Here is a 23,281-nt window from a genome sequence, read left to right as displayed (position 1 = left end):
TCTGGAAGCTGTAATTGTAACCTATATACTAGTCTAATTAGTTCGAATCAATTATAAAGATTTAGCACCTTGGCCATCTAATCTAACTCTTTGTTCCACTACACTAAACTATATCTCAGCTAGACTATACTATAAGCAAATACCTTACTACAGGTATAGTGTCCTATTATGGATATACCATATTATGGGTGGGGTAGGGAATATATACTCACGATGCCTCCTTATAACGATCATCTAATATCTTGCATACATGCATCTCGAGCCTTTACTTGACTTGTTTTTGCTTCCACCTAACAATATATCTTGTGTCATACTATAACTTAACTTTTAGGCATGTGAGGTATTATTACATACTCAAAATCTCTGTAGTATTACTCGAGACCCATATATCTTTAGCCTAATTGCCTTTTTATTTTTCTTTAATCTTCTAACATATATAGGTATGCATCTATGGTCACATAGGGCTGTCTTTTTATTTCCACACAAACAGCTAACTCCTCATAGTATGTTCCCTTCTGCTAATTTTTCTTTACACACAGGCATATGCCTTTGCTAACATGGGCATGTTGTTAGGTAGGTATCCTAAAGCTAATCATATTTGACATTTACGGATGTACTTTTATATTAATAATTAATAAAGTTTTTATTGTTATGTTATTCATATGTGTTTAATTATATGATAATATGAATAACATGCTATTAAAATGGTAGAACTACAATGAAAGGATTAGATAATTGATCATAAGAACCATATATACATATTAAGTGGTCATTCTAACAACATTCATAATCTCAACATTATAATAAATAAAGGTATGTGTAATGATGATCGGATTATTATAGTGATGAGTGATCTTACCAAAAGTGGCAACGGTTCTTATATGTTAGAGTTATTGTAGACAGTTTGGTGTAACACATAGGTGTATATTGTAGACATGTTTATTGGACTGACTTAACTAGAAGATATCCATATGGATGGTTCCTCTAATGTCTATGGAATGAACCCTTTAAATGTTATGGGTGGATGCGATCTTTTGACTTGAGGTCATCAAACTATCTTGTGTAACAATTAGTATGGTTTAATGTTATCCAATATGTCATCGTAATTGGCCATATAGTGAGATACATAAAGGTTTTGATTGATGAAGGATTCGTCACTTCTAAGCACATGACAAGATATCTCATATAAGAATACTAAATGAAATCTATGATTGCTTGAATCTGTGGCCACAATGAAATAAGGTTATAGTCTAATTTATGTGGATCATTAATGTGTATCAATTCATACCAAGAAACCACTGAGATAAACACAATTTTATGTTTCAGCCTCGAAAGATATTGGTAGACGGAATGATTGAATTGCAGGTAATTGTGATGTTATCAAAACTTAAAAGATGTTCGTTGACACTCAGCCATTTAAGTAGCCATAACAATTTGCTAGAGGCCAATCTTTGTTTGTGTCCAGATTTGACTTGAATTTAAACACTATTAGCTCAATAAAAAGCTTATGGGTCACAAGCATAAAAAAGTTAAATCAAACTTAAAAGCGAGGATTGTTTGTTGACAATCTAGGTGTTTAGGGTTGAAAGAGAGATTATGAATAGACTGGGTTTCCCTATTAGGGTTGAAAGGATCCAGTTGACCACTCTTTGACCAAGTGTATAACTATGCACCTTAATATGACAACCGTTCACTTAGTGGGTAAGGTGTTAGCCATGCATATGCATAATATCAGTTGACACCATAAACAAAATGTATGTCAACCAACACACATATGGTACTAGTCATGTAATTTTTTAAGGCATATAGTTTGTGTATGCACAGGCTAATCGTGTATGTGTTTGTGTTGATTAGTGTCATGCTTGGTTGAAATTCCATCCTTGTTTAGACACTTGTACATATAAATTAAAATGTGAGTTTAAGAGAAAGATATACAATTAAAAATAGAAAATCGTAGTCGCAAGATCCTCTCTTTCTCTCATTCTCATGATCATAAATCTATTCAGCCAAAAAGCCTTAGTAGCCTCTTTGCTTAAATTTCCTTTTTTGTGTTCATGCTCCGCGTGGATATCAAGACACCACTTCATAAGGGGTAGATAACATTTTCTTGAAGTTTGAATGAGTCATCTACATAGGTGTAAATCTAAAACACCCTATGAATATTTTTGCATGTTTCATCAATTTTATGTCTAAAACAGGTATCCTAGTTAGGGTTCAGGATTCTTCTATTTTTAAAATTTTAAATTCCGCTGCACTACTGGTTATCAATGCCCTGAAAATCCTACACGTGTGCCTCTTCAAATATTTATTTTACTTTTTCTTTTTAAATTCATCTCAATTACATCATTTCGTAAGGGTATTTTGATTATTTCTCTCTCACACATGATCATGTTATTGCTACATGCAAGAAGTCTATGTGTCTTAGTTAACCTTTAACCTATCAATGATGTTTGGTGTTCATCAAAGCATCTGAGAAATCAATCAAAAATTTAAAGTTCATGCACATGGTGTGTGTCTTATGCCATATGAGTATATGTCAAACCTAGAATTCAAAATTGATAACCTAAATTCACATCTAAATCTAATTTCTATGCCCTCTAACAACAACTACTCAAACTTTGGTACAAAACACGTATAAGCAGCTTCATATTCCACAAAAGCATTCATATATTTCAACATATAACTATATAAAAGAATAACTCATCTAAATATCAATCCACCAAACTTAAGTATATAATTCATTTTCACTGCATAATCCTATACCAAAGTTATTTAACTATTCACACAGAATTATTCAAAGGATAATTTAATCACTATAACATAATCATCAAGGAATTTTCATGGATGAACATACACACACATAACAAGATTACACATGGCTAGTAAATCTCTATTAAAATTAACACAAAACTTTTAATCATCCTATTAACACATCATACTTAAGTAATAACAACTCAGCAGAGGGTATTTTGATCATATTTGAATTAAGAAATCAAGTTGTATATACCTTTTTGGGTCATATTTTGTGTAGGGATATGTATCTAGACAGGGTGTTACATAAGAATTACCTACTATGCCCAAATATAGCATCGAAATGAGAAAATTTGATGCTTTTGAAAAATATGAATGTGATGCAAAACTTGCATCGAACATTATATTATCTTCATTGAATCTTGATATGCAAACTAGCGATTTTCTAATAAAGATATAATTAATGGTTTGCATAAGATCTTTTGAGGTCATACTCATTTACAGTGATATGAAGTAATGAAAGAAATCCTTAATCAGAAAAAGGATGACAAAGCAAAGAGTGGAACTCACGTATTTAATATAACTAATTTAATTAGAAGGTCAAAACTATAAGCTCATGTATGATGAATAACATGGCCTTCAACCTTGTTATCTCGTCTTTACTTGAATCTCATACTAAGTTCATTATGGTCTTTTTGAAGGATAACAAGAGAAAATCCAATGATGGTTTGATAAGGAAGGTGGCATATGCTAACTTACACATAAGAATGGCTAAACAGGTATTAAAAAGAGAAGAAGTTTAACACATTTCCTCAGAAGTACTACTCTCCGAAGTAAGATGTTATGAAATTGACCCTTTGAGTATACATTTATTAAAAAATGTACTAAATTTCGTATGATAGTTAAATAAAAACCTTATTTATTAGTCTTTGAAAAAGACTAAAATATCCTTATTAAAATATGTATCAGAAGTGTACAAAAGATATCACCAAAATGAATGATAACTAAAAAGTCTTCATAAATGTAGCCAAATACATGAATAGTAATAAAAACATGAAATCTAATAATATATATATATATATATATATATATATATATATATATATATATATATATATATATATATATATATATAAATGCCCTCACTACGTTATGCCTGTGGACTGCCATTTATCTCACAGCCATCACAAGCACCTGTATGTGCATACATGAGTGTTAGGATAAGTGTCCTAAAGCCAATCGTATTTGGCATTTGTGGATGTAATTTCATACTAATCATTAACAAAAAGATTTACTATTATCCAATTTATATGTTATTTATTTATATGATCATATGAATAACATGTCCTTAGAATGATAGAACTATGATGAAGAGATCAAAAGACTGATCATGAGAACCCAATGCACACATTAAGTGATTATTCTAGAAATGTTTGTAATCTCGACATTACACATATGATGATAATAGGATTATCATGGTGTTGAATGACTCTACTGAAAAGTAACGATAGGTCTCACGTGTCAAAGCTATTTGTAGATAGTTTGGTACAATACATAGGTGCACATTGTAGATGTATTCATTAGACTGACTAATCAGAGAATATCCATATAGATTGTTGCTCTAGGGTCTATGGAATAAATCCTTTAAACATTACGGGTGCATGTGATTCTTTGACTTAAGGTTGTCAGACTATCTTGTGTAAAGATTAGTATGGTTTGATAATGTTTAATGTGTTATCATAACTAGAGTAACTATAAATATAGTGATTGGTCATATCTTAAGATACGTGGAGGTTATGGTTGATTAATAAAATATTCATTACTTTTGAGCACAAGAGAAAATATCTCATGTGAGAATACTAAATGATATCTATGACTTCTTTAATCTGTGGCCATAATGGGATATCCATGTTAGATGATATTTGTGAAAATAAAACCTATACATGCATTTTACAATGTAGATCAAATATGTTAGTGCATAGTCTTAACTAATGTCAAGCCCCTTAAGCCAAGAAGGTTTGACTAGTCAACTTAGGTCAATCTTCATTTTTAGGCTTTGTACTTATCCTTTACCTTTAATTCTCGAAAATTACATGGCTTTGTTACCTAGTTATAATTTTTTATGTAACAAAAATTTAAACCTTTTAAAAGAAGAATTAAGTTTTTTTTTTTTTGGCCTGTTTTTGCACTACATGGAGAAAGCAACCAAAGAGGTGTCCAATGAAGATAAAAAACCTATACATGGAGGTTATGGTTTGATAATGTTTAATGTGTTATCATAACTAGAGTAACTATAAATATAGTGATTGGTCATATCTTGAGATACGTGGAGGTTATGGTTGATTAATAAAAGATTCATTATTTTTCAGCACAAGAGAAAATATCTCATATGAGAATATTAAATGATATCCATGACTTCTTTAATCTGTGGCCATAGTGGGATATCCATGTTAGATAATATTTGCTAAAATAAAACCTATACATGCATTTTACAATGTAGATCAAATATATTAATGCATAGTCTTAACTAATGTTAAGCCTCTTAAGCCAAGAAGGTTTGACTAGTCAACCTAGGTCAATCTTCATTTTTAGGTCTTTGTACTTATCCTTTACCTTTAATTCTCGAAAATTACATGGATTTGTTACCTAGTTATAATTTTTTATGTAACAAAAATTTAAACCTTCTAAAAGAAAAATTAAGAGGTTTTTTTTTTTGGCCTGTTTTTGCACTACATGGAGAAAGCAACTAAAGAGGTGTCCAATGAAGATAAAAAACAATCCTATCATGGATTGTTCAAGGCTAAGACATCTGGCTCCCCCCTAAAACCTGTTATCCTATTTTCAAATAGAGCTATTAGTGTGACTTTATCAGAGGTGGCTATGTTAGGCAAAGAGAAGTAAAAGGACTGTCTCATTGGTTTTTTCTTGGGTAAATGTCCCATCTTCATGGCAGTGAAGAAATATGTTGATAAGATGTGGGCTAGTTTTGGTGCATGCAATGTCACATCTTTGGGGTAAGGCATGTTTGTCATTAAGTTTCATTTAGAGGAATAAGCTATGAAGGTAATGGAGGAAGGCCTTTAGATGATTGGTGATGCTTCCTTCCTAGTCAGAAAATAGACGAGAAATCTCCCTATAGTGGTTAACGAAATTAAAAAGGTGGCTATTTAGATCAAGTTCTATAACATCCTTCTAGAGTTCTAGACTTCTAAAAGCTTTAGCTATATTGCTAGCATGGTGGGCAAGCCTCTTTATGTTAACTCAATCACAGAGGAAGGTGTTTGATTGGAATATGCAAGGATTTACATAGAACTAGATATTGATTCCCCTTGTCCAGATTCAATTGAAGTTAGTCTTCCAAATGGTGAACATCTAAGCATCAAGTTGGAATACTTTTGGAAACCATCAAAATGTACTAATTGCAAGCCTTTTAGCCATGGAATAGGGGAGTGTATCTTACTACTAAGAGAGGAAAAAATGAAAGTTGTAGAGAAAGCTAAGGCAAAAAAGACAGGTGAGCAAACAAAAAGGATAGGTGAGCAAGCAAAAAAGGAAAGTTAAGTAAATCATGGCTAAAAGGAAAAATGTTGCAGAAAATACTAAGGATATTCCTTCAAGCAATAATAGATTCAAAGTCTTGGGTGATAAAGAAGAGAAGGATTCTTTTGCTGAACCAAAGAAACAGAAATTGGAGGTGGAGTCAAAGGTTGAAACATGTTTGGACAATAATGACTTGGTGCAAAAGTCTTAAAATAAAGAGAATTTAAGTGTATTTGTTTCTACCACCGTTAGTAAAGATCAAGGTAAATTGGGGTCCAATAAATGTGACCATGAATCTGCCATAAAAGAAATTAGCCTACAAAAGGAAAAGGCAAATGTGGTTTGCAAGGAAAAATAGCCTAGTATGTAAGAGGAGGGCAAGTTTAATGTCTCTCCATTAATTGTCTCTTTTGTTAATAAGCTTAAAATAGACAAAATTGATTTTAAATTTGCCCTTAGGAGTCTTTGAGAAAAGGTAACCTCACCTATCCATATTTCTCAAGACTATTTGTGCATGTTGAAATATAAGGGGCTTTAATTCCCTTATTAAACAAAGAGAGATTAGGAGTTTTATTTGAAACAATAAAATTGATTTCATAGCGACTCTTGAAACTAAAATCAGAAACATGAATCATGATAAGGTTTGCAAGCTTTTGTTAGGTGATTTGGAGATTGCTAGTAACTTAGACATTTTTTATGGTAGATTTAGATTGGGTGGAATAGTAGGGTTCTAAAGGTTAATATCCTATAGAAAACAACCTAACATATACAATGTGAGGTTTGGCTTGCCAAATAACACACTAGGAGTTTCATTGCCATTATGTATGGATACAACTAATCATTAAAAAAAATAATTCTTTGGGACAATATTGTGAAGACTTCCAAGAATATCTAGGATGTTTTATGGTTAGTGGCTGGGGATTTCAATACCTTGAGAAGTAATGTTTGGAAGTTAGGTTGAGGTCAATAAGGAGACTTTTATAGCAAAGACTTGAATGATTGTTGTAAGTAGGCCAATTTAGATGATTTGAGGTTCTTGGTCTCTTTTTATACTAGGAATAACTGTAGTGGAGGGGGTAGGAGAATTACTTGTAAGTTAGATAGGGCATTCATTAATGCTGCTTGGAAGGACTTCTTTTCTAACTCTATGGCAAATTTCCTTAACCTTTCAATATCGAATCATTCTTTTTACATTATTAATTATGGTACTTTTGAGAGGTAGTGAAAAATGCCTTTTAAATTTTTTAACATGTGGATTTTTTATGACAATTTCTTTCATATTGTGAAAGAGGTTTAGGAAAAGGATTATGAAGGCAATCTTATGCTTAACTTTGTTAACAAACTCCAAAAGCTCATAAACACCCTAAGGACTCTCAATAAGAAGGTTTATGAGTAGATTTCGAAAACAGTGGTTAAAGCTAGGCATGCTTTGAATGATACTTAAAATAGACTTCAAGATGAGGATCTGATCCATAAAGAATTTACTAGGAGAAATGAGTTTCGTAAGCTAAGATGGGTGGAAGAATATTTAGTTAGGCAAAAGGCAAAAATCCATTGGCTTAAGAAATGTAACCAAAATACAAAGTATTTATTTGAATGCATTAATGATTGTCGAAACACAAATGCACTAAGTGGTATTCTTCTTAAAGATGTTTCCTTCACTAATGAGATGTGGAATGTCAAATTAGCCTTTGTAAGCTTCTTCAAATCCATCCTCAATGGCACTAACTCTTCAAATGTCACTCTTGAAGACATGATGAAGTTGATTAAGTATAGAATTCCCTAAGACCAAATGCAAAGAGAGGTAGACAAATAAGAGATCAAAAACACCATTTTCTTGATTAACAATAACAAGGCTCTAGGCCCTGATAGGTATAGTATTTTTTCTTCAAGGCTGTTTGGGATATTATTGGTAGAGATTTGATTAAAGCAATCAAACACTTCTTTGCATCCTTATTTCTTCTCAAAGAGGTAAATTACACCATCCTTGCTCTTATTTATAAGGTTTCTAACCCTTTCTTTTGCAAGGACTATAGGTCGATTGCTTATTGCAATACAATATACAAGTGTATCACCAAGATCATTGCAAGTAGGCTCAAGTGTATTTTACTAGCCTTTATTGATAAAGCTCAAAATGTTTTCGTTAGTGGAAGAAATATTGTAGATAATATCTTACTTCATTAAGAAATCATGTAAAACTACCATAAATCGCCTAAAGAGAAGAAGTGTGATATCAAGACTAATATAATAAAGGTTTATGATTCTTTGAATTAGAATTTCCCTAAAGTTGTCCTCTTCACTATTGTTATGTCTTCATAGGTTATAGGGTGGATCATGGAATATGTCACTAATCCTTCATTTTTAGTTTGTATAAATGATAAGCTTTTAGGCAATTTCAAAAGCAAACAAGTGCTAAGGCAAGGAAATCCCCTTTCTCCTTATCTCTTTGTTATAATTATAGAGGTCCTTTCTTGTTTGCTTGGGAAATTGAAGAATAACCTAATTTTTGGCCATCATTAAAAGTGTAAGAAAACAAACATCACTAAACTTTGTTTAGCGAATAATCTAATATTGTTTTGCAAGGCAGACATGGATTTTATTTCTCTTTTGAAGTATCAATTGAAGAAGAAGATTAGATTGTTGAAGCCTTGAGTATGGATATAGGCAATCTCTCTTTCAAGTATTTAGGCATGTTTATTAAAGGGGGAAAATTGAGAGTGGGGAATTTTAAGTTGCTTTTGAAGAAGATCTTAGGTAGAATCACCTCTTAGAGAAGCAAATTCCTATCTTATATGAGTAAACTTATCCGTATCAAATCCATCTTCTTTAGCATCCAAGTATATTAGTCCTTTTTATTCATCCTCCCTTCAAAAGTCCATAAGGAAATTAAGTACCTTAGAGTATGTCTTTGAATTGTAAAAAAGCTAAAATGCCTTAAGATGAGGTATATGTTCCTAAAAAGGAAACAGGCCTTAGAATCATGAAGACCAAGTTTAGGAATAGGGTTGCCATAATTAAACACTTATAGATATCGTGTAAGGTGGTAATTATTCTCTTTGGGTGGATTAGATCAAAGAGCATAGGTTAAAAAGTAAGAGTTTTTGGGAGGTTAGACCTAATGAAGATGCTCTTGAACTTGGCCGAAAATCCTCAACCTTAGAAATATAATTACCCCTAAGGTTAAAAAGACTATTGGCAATGGGTAAAGCACTCACTTGTGGCATGACAAGTGGTATCTTTTAGACCTGCTGTTTGAGAAATTTGATCCTAGGGTAATTTATGACTCTAAGCTTCCTAAGGATGCGCTTGTTAAAAAGGTGATTAGAGGTATGACTTGGTCTTGGTTGATAGTTTATTTTATCCATCTTTTGGAGATTAAAAGCACTAGGTTACCAATCCCTAAAGGAAAGGAAGATTAAAGTTGGTGGCTACCAAATCCAAAAAGGGTTTTCTTGATTCATTCGACTTAAGAGATCTTATAGGATAGAAGAGGTAAAGTTCCACGGAAGTCCCTCATTTGGTTCAAGAAACACTTTCCTTGACATTCCTTCATCATGTTGTTAGCCATAAAAGGTAAATTCATGACAAGGATAAGCTTTCAAGTCTTAGGATCTTTCCTAAAAACTTGTGTTCTTTGCAACCGATCCTTGGAGAGTATAGACCACTTTTTCTTTGAGTGTGACTTCAGCCACTTTATTTGGAAAGAGATTCTTAAGTTGTGCTTACGGGTTCATGTAGCTCAAATGTAGAATAAGCTTGTTGAAGACAGATCAAGGCATTGGAAGAAAGACTCTTTGAGGAACACTATTGGCAAGTTTTCCCTTAATGCCACAATTCACTCTATTTAGAGAGCTAAAAAAAATATTTGTTTTGGTGGTGCAAAAGGTTCCAAAGATTTCATTATGGCAAACATCAAGGATTGTGTTAGAAAAAAAGTTACCCTTCTAGCTAATACGGTAGTGATAAATAAGAATTTATCCTTAGCCTATAATTAGAGCCTCTTGGATAGCATTTTTCCTATAAGAGTTTTTCAAGTTAAGTGCAAGATGGTGGTTTCCAGTTGTTTCTTTTGTGTTTTTGTTTGCTTTCCCCTTGTTTGGGGTTGTTTTTTTTGTTATTTTGTTTCTAACGTTTGTTTTTGCATAACTTAGAGGCTTGTCCCGTGGTGTGCTTTTTTGTTTCCTTTCTTTTGGTTAATAAAAATTACTTACCAAAAAAAGAAAAAGAAGAATTAAGAAAAAGGTAAGTTGCATAGGCTTTATTTAATAAAATTACAACCCAGAAAAAAATAAAAACATCAAACGCATAGGTTCATTGGTTGTTTACTAAGCACCATACATATATACATCTATACATTTACAATCCAAATTAAAAAATTAGAATTTTTAATTATTATTTATCAAGTGTCAAATTACATTTTGGTTCCCAAAGTTTTACATAATTTTTCAAACCCAAAGGTTAAAAAAATTTCAATTTAGCCCTAGATCACAAAAATAGGACTATATTAACTTATTCCACCTTAGTTTGGCTTATAGGTCAATTGCCAAGCATGCAAGCCACGCTTTTGAAATTTGCTAAAATTCTAGAAGTGCGCACGACTAGTTGCATGGCTTGGTGTCGCTCATGTAAAACTAGAATCTTCATAAAGCACAAATGGCATAAGGAACATCCAGTCATGCCTTTAATGAAATTTCCAACGAGCTAGGGAAGATGCTACCCATTCCAACAAGCATAGAGTTGGATGTTACCTATGCATGACTATGTGCTAAGCTTTAGGGGTGCAGAGACAGCCAGGAGGTTTGCCTAGAAGCAGCCACCCTTGAAAGAGTAGTGTCCTCCTATAAGGGAGATCACCAAAAACTTCCCAATTTTTTAGTAAGCCATTATATTAGGGTGAGGTAATATGGCACTTAAACCATATTCACACCAATAATAACCTCTGAATTAAATAACAGCACGGTTCTAAGGTGACTTCGTGCAACTACCCAAAATTAATGGCAATCAACCAATAACAAATAAACCTGCAATTCAAAAAAACAAAAAATGAAACAAACAAACAAAACCTAGAAAACCAAAACTCAACAATATTGACACAATTTACATTGCATATGAAATTAAATAATTGTATGACAACAAGATTGCAAATCATCATTATAATTTTGAAAAGGTTTTGATTAAGTCAAATACATGCAATCAACATAGACAATTAATTAAAAGAAGCTATAGGTATATTTTTCATGAAACATATATCAAACAGTAGCTCTGATACCACTTTTGGGTTTTCAGGACACCAATAATCAATAGTGTAGTAAAAGTAAAAATTTATAAAATCAATTAATTATAAAAACATAGACCAAGATACCTATTTTACATATACATTTCATGAACATACAAATATACACATAGGGTGGTTATAGAATTATACCTGCGTTTGATGGTTCTTTTGTTCTTTATGTGACTAGAAAATAACATTATCTAACTTTCGGGAGATAGTGCCTCAATATCCACATAAAGCATAAACTTGAAAGGAGGTTAATTCAATCATAATAGGTTGTTAAGGCTATATGATTGAATGTTTGTGTGAAATGAGAGAGAAGGTAGCTAAGGTTTTACAAAAATAAAATTATGTTATTTTTCCATGAAGCACGTTTATTTATAATGTCTAGACTCTTGGAACCATCGACTCCACCTTTCACTATGATGCACAGTTGGCAAGACCATGCATAAGAAAAGTCAAATTAGGTTTTTTCATCTTGATAAATAAGCCTAGTCCACTCATAGACTCTCATACCTAAACACTACAATTATCACCAAATAATCTTCACCTCTGAGTTCGAATCAACTTTTATGTGCATGTGATTCATAAGCTGTCCATTGAGTTAGTAGTCTCCAAATTTGGGTTGAATTTGAAAATAGACCAAATTGGCCTCTAGCAAGACATCATGACCACCCCACCAATAGAGTGTCAATAAACATTTCTTAAGCTTTTACAATATTACAGTTATATGTAATTCAATCCTTTCATCAATTAATATCTCTCAAAGTTGAGACATAAAATTGCATCTATCTCAATAGCTCATCGGTATAAACTGATACAAATCAATGACCAACATGAATCAGACCATGATCTAATCACACTATGGCCACAAATTCAACCAGTCATAGATGTTATTCAGTATTTTTATGTGAGATATTTTTTCTCATACTCGAAAGTGACAAATCTCTTATTGATCATTCATAGCCTCCATAAATATCACAATATAGTTAATCACTATTTACGATAACACATTGATAGCATTGAACCATACCAATCCTTACACAAAATGGTCTAGCAACTTCATGTCAAAGGATCACATACACCCATTGTGTTCAAAAGATTTATTTCATAAACACTAGAATAACCATCTATATGGATATCCTTTAGTTAGATCAGTTCTATGAACACGTCTATAACCTCCACCCATATATTGCACTAAGCTGTCTATAAATAGATTTGACACATGAGAACTATTGTCACCTTTCGGTGAAATTGCTTAACACTATAATAATTTTATCATTATTACAAATGCCCTTGTTCATAGTAATATCAGGATTATCAATATTTCTAAAATGGCCATTTAATATGTCTATAGGATTCCCACAATTAGTTATATGATCCTCTTATCATAGTTTTACTTTTCTAAGGGTATATTATTCATGCAATCATATAATAGATAAACATATGAATTGAATAATAATAAATCTTTTATCAATTATTAATATAAAATTACATATATAAATGTGAAATAGGATTCGCTCTAGGGCACTTATCTTAACAATAGTTTTACCAAATGCTCTGGTTGCACACTTTAGTGATTTCCATTTTTCAATTATGACTAATAAAAAGAAAGGTTAGTTTACCTTTGAAAACTTAATGAACAAAATGTATCAATGAAAGCTTTCTTGTAGTAGCAGCAATGATGGGCACATATGATCATTCGATGTTATTTACATAGATGATTGGCTATAGTGTAAATGAGAGATTGTTAGGGTTGGTACTCTAGAGTTAATCCTTATGATGATATAAGTTCATTAAAAAGGTCATTTTTTAATTTCTTGTGGCATTTTTTTTCTATAAAGCATATTCATATATGCTCAAAGAAATGTTCTAAGAATAATTGAATCATGATGAGGGATCAATGCACAATAGGTATATGATCAAAGGTGCACAATAGGTGATTATTGTTAAAGCAATCGTAACTCTGATATTACCATGACCAAAGGCACGAGTAATAGTGACAAAGTTATCATAGTATTAAACAATCTCATTGAAAGATTATGACAATTCTCATATGTCAAAGTTGTATGTTGACAACTTGGTGTAACACACAGTTACACATTATAGATGTGTTTATTAGATTGACCTGTTAAAAGGATCTTATATGGATGGTTACTCTAATGTTTATGGAATATATTCTCTTAATGAACAAAGATACATGTGTTCTTTAGACTTAAGGTCATTAGACCATTTTGTGTAAGGATCAGTATGGTTTGACACCAACTAAAGTAGTATGGTCAAAGGATTGCTAAAAAGGTGGTGATTAATTGTATCATGATTTTTATAAAGGTTATGATGGATCAATAGATGATTTGTCACTCCTAAAAACAAGAACTGATATCTCAATTAAAGCCTTTTGATAGATAGCAATAACTAACTAGATTTGTAGCCATAATGGGATTGAGTTATTACTTAATTCGATATTATCTAATTGTTAACAAAAGTTAGCCTATGTAATTCAAGGATCCTTGAGGGAGACACTTTATCTATAACTCAGCCTCGAAAGAGTATCATATAATGCAAAGATCAAATTATATGAGTGACCGTATCACTGATAGTTTAAGAAAACACATGCTGACCCTCTACTAATCGGGTGGTCATGATGTTTTGCTAGAGATTAATCTTACTTTGTGTTAAGACAGATGTTAGGAAGTCATTATATAACTTAATGAAGAGCCTATAGGCTACATAAAAAAGAAGTTGACAAACTTTAAAAGCCTGGGAATGTCTAAGTTTAATCTACTTTGAATTCAAGATGGAGGATTTAAGAGTTGGATAGATCTATAGGTTCGAAAATATATTTAATAATACTTAAGGGCCTTAGTGTAATAATCTTGAAAGACTGGGGGTGTTTGCAAGAATAAATAAGATTGGATTTATCCAACTAGATATATCCAAACCTAATCCAATTAATTTGAATTTTAAAAAAGCCAACAGACCTATTCTTACCCAAAGATTACTCTTTTCCAAGTTCCCATCCATTGTCTTTCAAAAACCCAAATACAGATGTTAGAGTTAAAAGTAAAAATGTCATTTAACTAAAAATATTTAAAAATCTAAAAATTTATCACATTTCCCCCTAAAAATTTCCCCCACCTAAAGTTTGAAAAGTGACCATTTCTCTCATATGGTTCGAAATTTTTTCCAATTTTGACAAACGAAGCTGGCTTTCCCCATACATCTTCCATTGGTAACTGAAGAAAATGGAAAGGCAACCACTTTTGTATTTGTTCGACGCTTGAGTAATGCTTGAAGAGCGATGTCACACGATTCATCGGTCTTGGCCACATGCTTGATTTGACCATGATGACAAAAGGATAATGCTCAAATGATGATGAAAAACACTCGAACAATGTTGAAGAGATGAATTGTATGAGGGATCTTTGACTCGTGGCTAAGATCTATCACCCTTTAAGCGTTGTCCGAGCTTCAAACAGATCAAAAAATGGTTGTCCTTCCTTTTTTTTTACTGCTGATAAAATATGGGTAGGGAATGTTGGCTTGGGTCGCTAGAGAAGAAACTGGAAAAAATTCCAAACCCTAAGGGGGAAATGGTCATTTTTCAAACTTTAGGTAGAGGGAAATTATTAGATTTTTAAACTAAAGGAGAAAATGAGATAAATTTTTAGTTTTTTTAATATTTTTAGTTAAATAACATTTTTACCCTTAACTTTAATAGTGAATTTTAATAGAAGGGTAGGTATTTGGGTTTTGCAAGATAATAGGTGTAAACTTGAGAAAAAAGTAATCTTTAGGTGGGAATAAATCTTTTGGCCTTTTAAAAATTCAGTAGGACAAGATTTTGTCCTATTCCTATCTACGCCCATGATTTAGGTTGGTTACCTAAAATCATGAGAGGAATTAAATGGTGTACACCTAGTCCAAATAATTGGACTAGGTATGATTTAGGTGTTCATGGCAAGGAAAAAGTCAAACTAGCTTGATTCAATCTTATTAGATAAGCCCAATCCATTTCTAATTTCACCTCAATCCAATTACACCATGATTATCATCAAATAACCAAATGTTTTTATAGTCTGAATCAACTCTTTTATGCATGAGACCCATATACTCTCCATCAAACTGACAGTGTCTAGTTTGGGTCGAATTTGGACATAAACCAAAATTGACCTCTAACAGGGCATCATGACCTCCTTATTAACAGAATGTTAGTTAATCAATTACATGGTTATACACAATTTAATCCTTTCATCAATTAATATCTCTCGAGGCTAAGATATGAATATATGTTTATCTCAATAACTTCTTGATATAAACTGATATATATGATAACTGAATGAGTTGAACCAAGCTTCGACACAATCCCACTTTAGGCATAGATTTGAATGGTCTTCAATGTTTTTAAGTATCCTTATTCGAGATATCACATCCCATGCTGGGTGAGTAATAAATCCTTTGTTGATCTATCAAAGCCTCCATAAAAATTTTGATATGGCTAATCGTTTCCTTTATAGGTACTCATGTTATGACAACATGTTATATAGTGTTAAATCAAACTGATTCTTGTACAAGATGGTTTAGTGTTCTCAAGTTTAAGGATTACATATACCTATGAGTTAGAGGATTTATTCTATAGACACCAGAGCAACCATCTATTTGGAAATCTACTTATCGAGTTAGTTTGATGAACACATTTATAACATACACCCATGTGTTATAATAAGCTATGAGCTAACAACTTCGACACATGAGAATTGTTACCAACTTTTGGAGGAGTTGCTCAACACTATTATAATCCTATTACTATTACTTATGCCCTTGGTCAAAACAATATCAGGATTACGGATGTTTCTATAAGGACCATCTAATGTATTCTTAGGGTTCCCATAATTAGTTGTCTAATCCCCTCATCACGTATCTACCATTTTAAGGGCATATATTATTCGTACAAACATATTATGTGTAACATTACTATGGCTGAATAATAAAGTAAGCCATATTAACTACGAATATGACCTTTATAAGCACTTGTATCACCATGGTGATTGGCTCTAGGGTATCAACCGCAACATCTCTTACACAAAACACAATACACACTTAACCCTAGTCGCACAAAGAGTATTTTACCCTCTCTCTCAAACTACATATTGTTCTCAAGTTCTAGCAGACCTTGAACATAGTTTTAGTTTCCACTCAAATTGCTACTTCATATGGATACCAATAATAGGCCTACGCTTGGTTTTGAGAGAACGACTTCGCAATCTCTTGCTATCAACGAAATATGAAGGAGTCGTCTATGCATGTATATTTATAAAAGCACCTTATGCATGTAAATAACATATTGTGAATTAATTATTCTACAAGTGCAATCTAAAGTAGGATTTGTGGTGTTGTATGAAATTTTGTTTTGTAATTAATTCCGCTGTCGAAGGCCACAAATCCTTACACAAAGATACTCTTGTATATTTGTTTACATACACATAGACTCTATGCTATAAAGTAGGATTGTAAGATTGTATGGATGTAAGATTTTACATATATATATATTAACACTTCATATGAAAGTTAATGAGTAAGATTTTATGAGTGTAACTGTAAAATTTTAAACTTTTAGAAATCTATAGTATTATAATAGTATATTCGAATTGAGTTATAAGCTTGTTAGCTTAGCAAATTAAGAATTAGTGAGTTCAAATTCAAGCATTGAACTCAAGTCAAACAATAAAAAATTGAAGCTCAATTCAAAAGTCAAACTCAAACTACTTAAGTGTGAACTTAGCTTAATAATAATTGAGATGAATGACAAGCAACTAGTAAAGGACTCGATTTGTTTGCAACCCTATGCAAAATCTACAATTAAACACATGAGCCCATTTGGTTGTTTATACTATTGGACCAATACCATAACAAAACCTGTAACTAAAAACTATCGGCCCTGGTAAATTGTTTATACCATAAATCAAATTCAACTTCCATGAAATTTATCATTCAAATTCTCTCCATTTGCTTGCATTATCCGACCAATACCGCAACAATATGCTTACCCTAATGCTGAAAGCAAATAATGTGAACGACTCCGAAGAAGTAGAATATTAGCAGTAATAATACGAGCAAAAGTAGTAACGTGAATTGAGAAACGGTGGAAAAGAGGATGGCACGCAGCCGCATCTGTTATACCTATTGTTCAGTCTTCTCATCATCCAATTATACAATTCGACAAAGACATTGCTATTTTATTTCTTTACATACATACATACATACAAACATACATACATATGAAGAATTTTTTCTCTTTCTATGAAAAATCTTTCTTTTACTCTCTTTCTATCTCTTAACATCATTGAATAAGTCGTCCTCGAATCTCCTTTCACTACAGCTTCGGTTCCTGAAACCAAAACCCCACTTCCTACAGGACCCATCAAGCGCCATTGACGTTGCACAATTGCTCACAAGTTTTCCTCAATTTTTTAATTTTATTATTTCTATTATTATTCTACGGCTCCCATCAAGCGCCATCAAGCGTCATGGATTCTCTTATCGCTTCAGAATTTCTACTCTGCTTTTTTTTGGTATTTGTTGTTATTTCTATTATTATTCTTTTCTTATTTTAATTTCTCTCTTTTTTTTCTGTCTCTTACATCGAATTATTATCATTACTTTCGTGTGGGTTTGTTTTATTTTCTGATTTGTTGTTGTTTTAATTTTTTTGTTCATGGTTTTATATTCTTATTGTTTGCTTTGCAGGTTTTAAAGATAAAGCTGGTATTTTGACGGTAATGTGGTAGCCTGAGTTGTTGTTATTATTTAGCAATCATGTCTATGGATTCTTCTTCATTTGAGGGTATGCTTATTTTTTTTTTACTTTTTGGTATCTGTTTTTTTTCTTTTAAATTTCAACTGGGATTTGATTTTCATGGTTGAATTTTGGGGATATATTTCACTTTTCATGGTTGAATTTTGAGAGACATAGTTCACCCTAGCATTAAATGTTTGTTATGATTTTGGCTTGTTCATGGGCTATATCTTGAATCTTTGATGGATTTGTGATTTGCGTAAAGTAAATTTGATTTAATTTTTTTTGGGAGATTTGATCTTTTGCTTATTGATTTGTATTTCTGTATATATGTGGGTTATGGGGAAAAAAATGGACTTTGAAGTTTCTTTTTTTGCTTGAATCTTCATCCACTGCCTTTTGTTTGTTGTTAGATGTCAAGTTTTAGAGCATCAAGTTCTTTATGCTATTCAACAAGTTAAGATTGTGGTTTGTAAAGTTATATTTTGGTGGGTGAATTTCTAGGCTGCTTAGCAGTTCTAAATTTGATTTTGTATTCCTAGTGATGTCTTCTCCATATTATATAGATCCTTCTAGCGGAGTTGTATCAAAGTCAAATATAGTTATGTTATTCTCATTTATCAAGAAATCTACATTAGGCTCCTTTACCTATTTTAATTAGCGCAACCTGTGAAAATTTCTACATTAGTTGATGTGGTTGGGAATGCCTTTTTTAACTTTAGTCAACCATTAGTTTTAAATTTTTGCATACCTTGTACTTGAATTTAGTTTTTTTTAATTTTTTTTTAGTATAATGAATAGATAATTTGGACAGAGTTTTTCAAATGAGTCTTTCAAGTGGCTGCTATTAAAGAAGTTTTGACTGTAGTTTGGATTGCATGTCGATTGGTTAAGTGTCCTTACTTGGCATATCATTAAGTTTCTGTTTTATCTCTCTCATGACATGTCAAGAGAGATATCATTAATTCTAGGTTTATGAGAATTTTTATGCCAACTTTAATGGTATTTCATCACTACAATTGTTTCTCAACAGAACATGATGCCTTTTCTTATGTTTCCTTTTCCTTTTCACTTTTGTTCAAAATCTTTTGTGGTCTGTGATGAGTTAGTTAACCTTTTCCCTTTCCCTTGCTGTAGGAGTTGCAGTTGATCCATCAAAATGCAGTAAGATGAGTATAGAGGAAAAGAGGGAATTGGTTTATGCATTATCTAAGAGATCACATGGTGCCTCTGAAATGCTACAGTCATGGACCCGTCAGGAGATTTTACAGATCCTATGTGCAGAGTTGGGAAAAGAAAGGAAATACACTGGCTTGACTAAGTTGAAAATTATAGAAAACCTTTTGAAGCTTGTTTCTGAAAAGAATTCAGCGGAACATGAGGTGAAAACTGAAGCTGAACCACTGTCTTCTTCTTCTTCCTCACAGAAAACATCGAAGAGGCAGAGGAAAACTGAAAACCCTTCTCGGTTCCCTGTTCCTGTGAATGAACCTGCTATCAACAATGGTAGCAATGACATAGTTAATGCTATATACTGCAAAAACTTGGCTTGCAGGGCTACCTTAAGAGTACAAGATGCATTTTGCAAGAGGTGTTCTTGCTGCATCTGTCATCAGTATGATGACAACAAGGATCCTAGCCTGTGGTTAATTTGCAGCTCAGAACCTCCATTTGTAGGGGAGTCATGTGGCATGTCTTGCCATTTGGAGTGTGCCTTGAAAAATGAAAGATCTGGAATTGGAAATGGTAGATGCTTCCCAGGACTTGATGGGAGCTTTTACTGTGTGGCATGTGGAAAAGTCAATGATTTACTTGGGTAATTATTTTATGTAATTATTTTTCTTTCACCCAGTGTGTTTGATGTTTGATGTTGATATCTGCTTGGGACAGGAAACTGCCAGAGTTTTAACGATTTAATGTGGCAGAAAGCTTTTAAGATCAGTCAAATCATACTAGTCTTGTGAAATTCATGTTAAGTTGAACAAGCCTGTGGCAGGCTCTGCTGAAGTGTTTGCCATGCTACATTCTCTTGAACAATTTTGTTCTCAGTTATTAGGTTTTTAGTTTGTTTTCCTTATTTGTCCTTATTTACTTCTTCACCTTCTTTCTTAGATTTTGCCTTAAATCATTGCATTGTAGTAGAAATGATGGTTATGCTTTCTTTCGAATTACATTAATTGTCCCCAATGGTATCTGCCGATGTCATATGTTGAAAATGACATTGTTTTAAATACAGTCTCATATCATAAAATTTGATTTAAATTATTACATAACATATGCTGATTGCCTTTAATGATACTTATTTTCTGCAAACTCAACGACCTCAAAGTTTAATCTCATTGTGATTGATGTTTTAAATTTGTCTAGATGCTGGAGAAAACAACTAATGTTAGCGAAGGATACTAGACGGGTGGACATACTGTGTTATCGTGTCTCCTTGGGCCAAAAACTTCTCAGTGGGACTGACAAGTACAAAAATCTCTCTACGATTGTTGAAGATGCTGTCAAGATGCTTGAAGCTGAAGTGGGTCCATTAACTGGTTTACCTGTGAAGATGGGTAGGGGTATTGTAAACAGGCTTTCTTCAGGACCCGAAATTCAGAAACTCTGTGCATGTGCTCTGCAAGCATTGGAGGAAATGATTTCCAACACCAGCTTGCCCAATCCTGCAATAAAAGGTAATTTTTGTTGTGTTGTATACTTTTCCCAACATCATCATCAATATTTTTACTCAGACCAGACAAAGGGATTTTGAATGAGAAACAAATGACAGGTATAAGAAATTTTTTTTTAAATTCTTAATAATCATATTAGAAAATACACTTGTTGGTTATCTCATCGCCTTGTCACACATGTGGCCTTCTTAATGTTGGAATGATGGAGATCCCATGAGGTTTTTTGTTGATTAGTCAACATTATTAGTTTCTCACTGCATTGATTCTAAAAACCTTCCATTATTTTTCAGATCCAAATTTGATTTCCAACATGGTTAGTGTTGAAGATGTTTGTGCAACATCTCTAACGGTGGTATTGGGTTCGGAAGATCCTTCACTTGGTACAAATGTTTCTTACAGCTTATGGCATCGGAAAGCTCATGAAGACTATCCACTTAGACCTACTTGTACATTGTTTGCAGCAAATCCAAGGTTTGTCATCACAGGACTTACTCCAGCTACTGAGTATCAGTTCAAAGTTGTTTCCTCAATTGGTACTACAGAGTTGGGTAAATGTGAAGTTTGGTTCTCATCCGGCTGTGTCAGGGATGATGTAACAAACTGCTCATTATTGGAAAGAAGTCACAGCCCGGCTACTAACTGTAGCAGCCTGTCTAATCCGTCATCTGTTGAAGATGAAACCAATATCACTCCAGCCATGGACCAAAATGATGATCGAGTGAACAATTATTTTACTTACTGCAAGGACACTGATAAAGTAGCTTCTGCTATGTTATCTGATGATGCTGTTGACTGTGCCATTCTGGTTGAAGGAGCAACTCCGGCAGATGCAGTTTCTCTGTTGGAAGAAGAGCGTATTATCAACATAGATGGCTCTGTGCCTGATTCTGATGTTCGAAAGCTCGAGAAGAAGCTCCCACCAGATGGCCAACTCATTGATGAGATGAGCACGGATAATGGGTTAGGCAACCCAGGGCTAACTGGCATGGAATGTGTGCCATATGTAGGTACCTCAGAGGCTAGTTTGCCGATTACTCCCTGCAAGATAGAAATACTTAAGGATGGACAGGGAAGGAATGCAAGGTCTAAATCAAGCAACAAGGATATGGGAAATGGGATTGGCAAAGAAGATGGGCCCCAAGATAATAGCACATCAAGGAAGAGGATTGCTGAAAGGCAGGACGAGGAGTCTACAGACAGGGACTTTGAGCACTGTGTGAAGGTGATTAGATGGTTAGAGTGTGAGGGACATATAGAAAGGAACTTCAGGCAGAAATTCTTGACTTGGTACAGCTTGAGAGCAACCTCACAGGAGGTAAGGATTGTGAAAGTGTTTATCGATACCTTTGCTGAAGATCCAGTATCTCTAGCAGATCAACTTGTGGATACCTTTTCAGATTGCATCTCAAGCAAGAGATCATCAGTTGTGCCTGCTGGGTTCTGCATGAAGCTTTGGCATTGATCATCTCTGTACGATCAAATGAATGCCCACCTTAACCCATTGGGTTGCTCTTAGCATAACATTGTCAATCATCATTTAAATTTATGACTAGCATTTGCCATTCTTATGATGATGGAAGAATTTTAGAATTGTATTTCTTCTAGAATGCAGTTCTCGCCTATTCATTTATATTTTCCAATATAACTGTTGGATCACTGACTGTCTCTGGCTAGGAAGAAACTCTTCAGTTCTTGGATTGGAAATTATTAGGCATCAGGCTAAAAGTAGGCTACTGGAATTTATTTTTCATCAAAATGATCTCATTATGAATAACACCACAATACTAATTGTTTGAATGTGATGTTTTCTTGACTGAATCAAGAGAAGCAACAAGATCTTGATTTCATTGGTGTTTTTTGGGTAATTAATTAAAATAGTCTTTTTAGGGGGTTTATACAACAGTAGCCAAAACTTTAGGGATTATACTGTGATCACCAAGAGAACAAAATAAATGCATATTTGATCCTAGCCTTTTCTGTGCCCTGGTTGCAATTTCACTTCTTCATTGAAAATTTCATTTAAAATTCACAAAATTTGTCAATAAATTCATTTTAACCCAAGTAGGTTGTTTCTTATATTTTTCAAGAATTAGGTCTAAAATTTGAATATTTTTGCGATAAATGTGATTTGCGCCTACTATAAATAACTTAAATTTTAATCTCATTCTTTTGTCAATTCTTTATCATTATTATGAATTTGAGTGAGGAGTTTAATTTCATATCTAGTTTATCGAGTTATGTTTG

At 33.0% G+C, this 23,281-nt stretch overlaps 1 protein-coding gene across 2 annotated transcripts; it reads left to right on the top strand.

The window, feature by feature from the left end:
• Window positions 1-17,781: 17,781 nt before the first annotated feature.
• Window positions 17,782-22,693, top strand: LOC123200776 (VIN3-like protein 2). 2 transcript variants are annotated; one of them, XM_044616152.1, is made up of 5 exons: window positions 17,782-18,138; window positions 18,314-18,342; window positions 19,500-20,178; window positions 20,730-21,040; window positions 21,328-22,693. In XM_044616152.1, the coding sequence occupies exons 3-5, from the start codon at window positions 19,532-19,534 to the stop codon at window positions 22,497-22,499; spliced, it is 2,130 nt and encodes a 709-aa protein (XP_044472087.1). In that variant the 5' UTR covers window positions 17,782-18,138; window positions 18,314-18,342; window positions 19,500-19,531; the 3' UTR covers window positions 22,500-22,693. The 2 variants fall into 2 exon arrangements, with proteins under 2 accessions (XP_044472087.1, XP_044472086.1); XM_044616151.1 differs by having other exon boundaries at window positions 17,786-18,138; window positions 18,314-18,410.
• The last annotated feature ends 588 nt before the right edge of the window (window positions 22,694-23,281 follow it).

The sequence above is a fragment of the Mangifera indica genome, chromosome 17 (assembly GCF_011075055.1).
Source record: "Mangifera indica cultivar Alphonso chromosome 17, CATAS_Mindica_2.1, whole genome shotgun sequence".
Lineage (NCBI taxonomy): Eukaryota > Viridiplantae > Streptophyta > Magnoliopsida > Sapindales > Anacardiaceae > Mangifera > Mangifera indica.
This window is presented reverse-complemented; position numbering and strand designations above follow the sequence as displayed.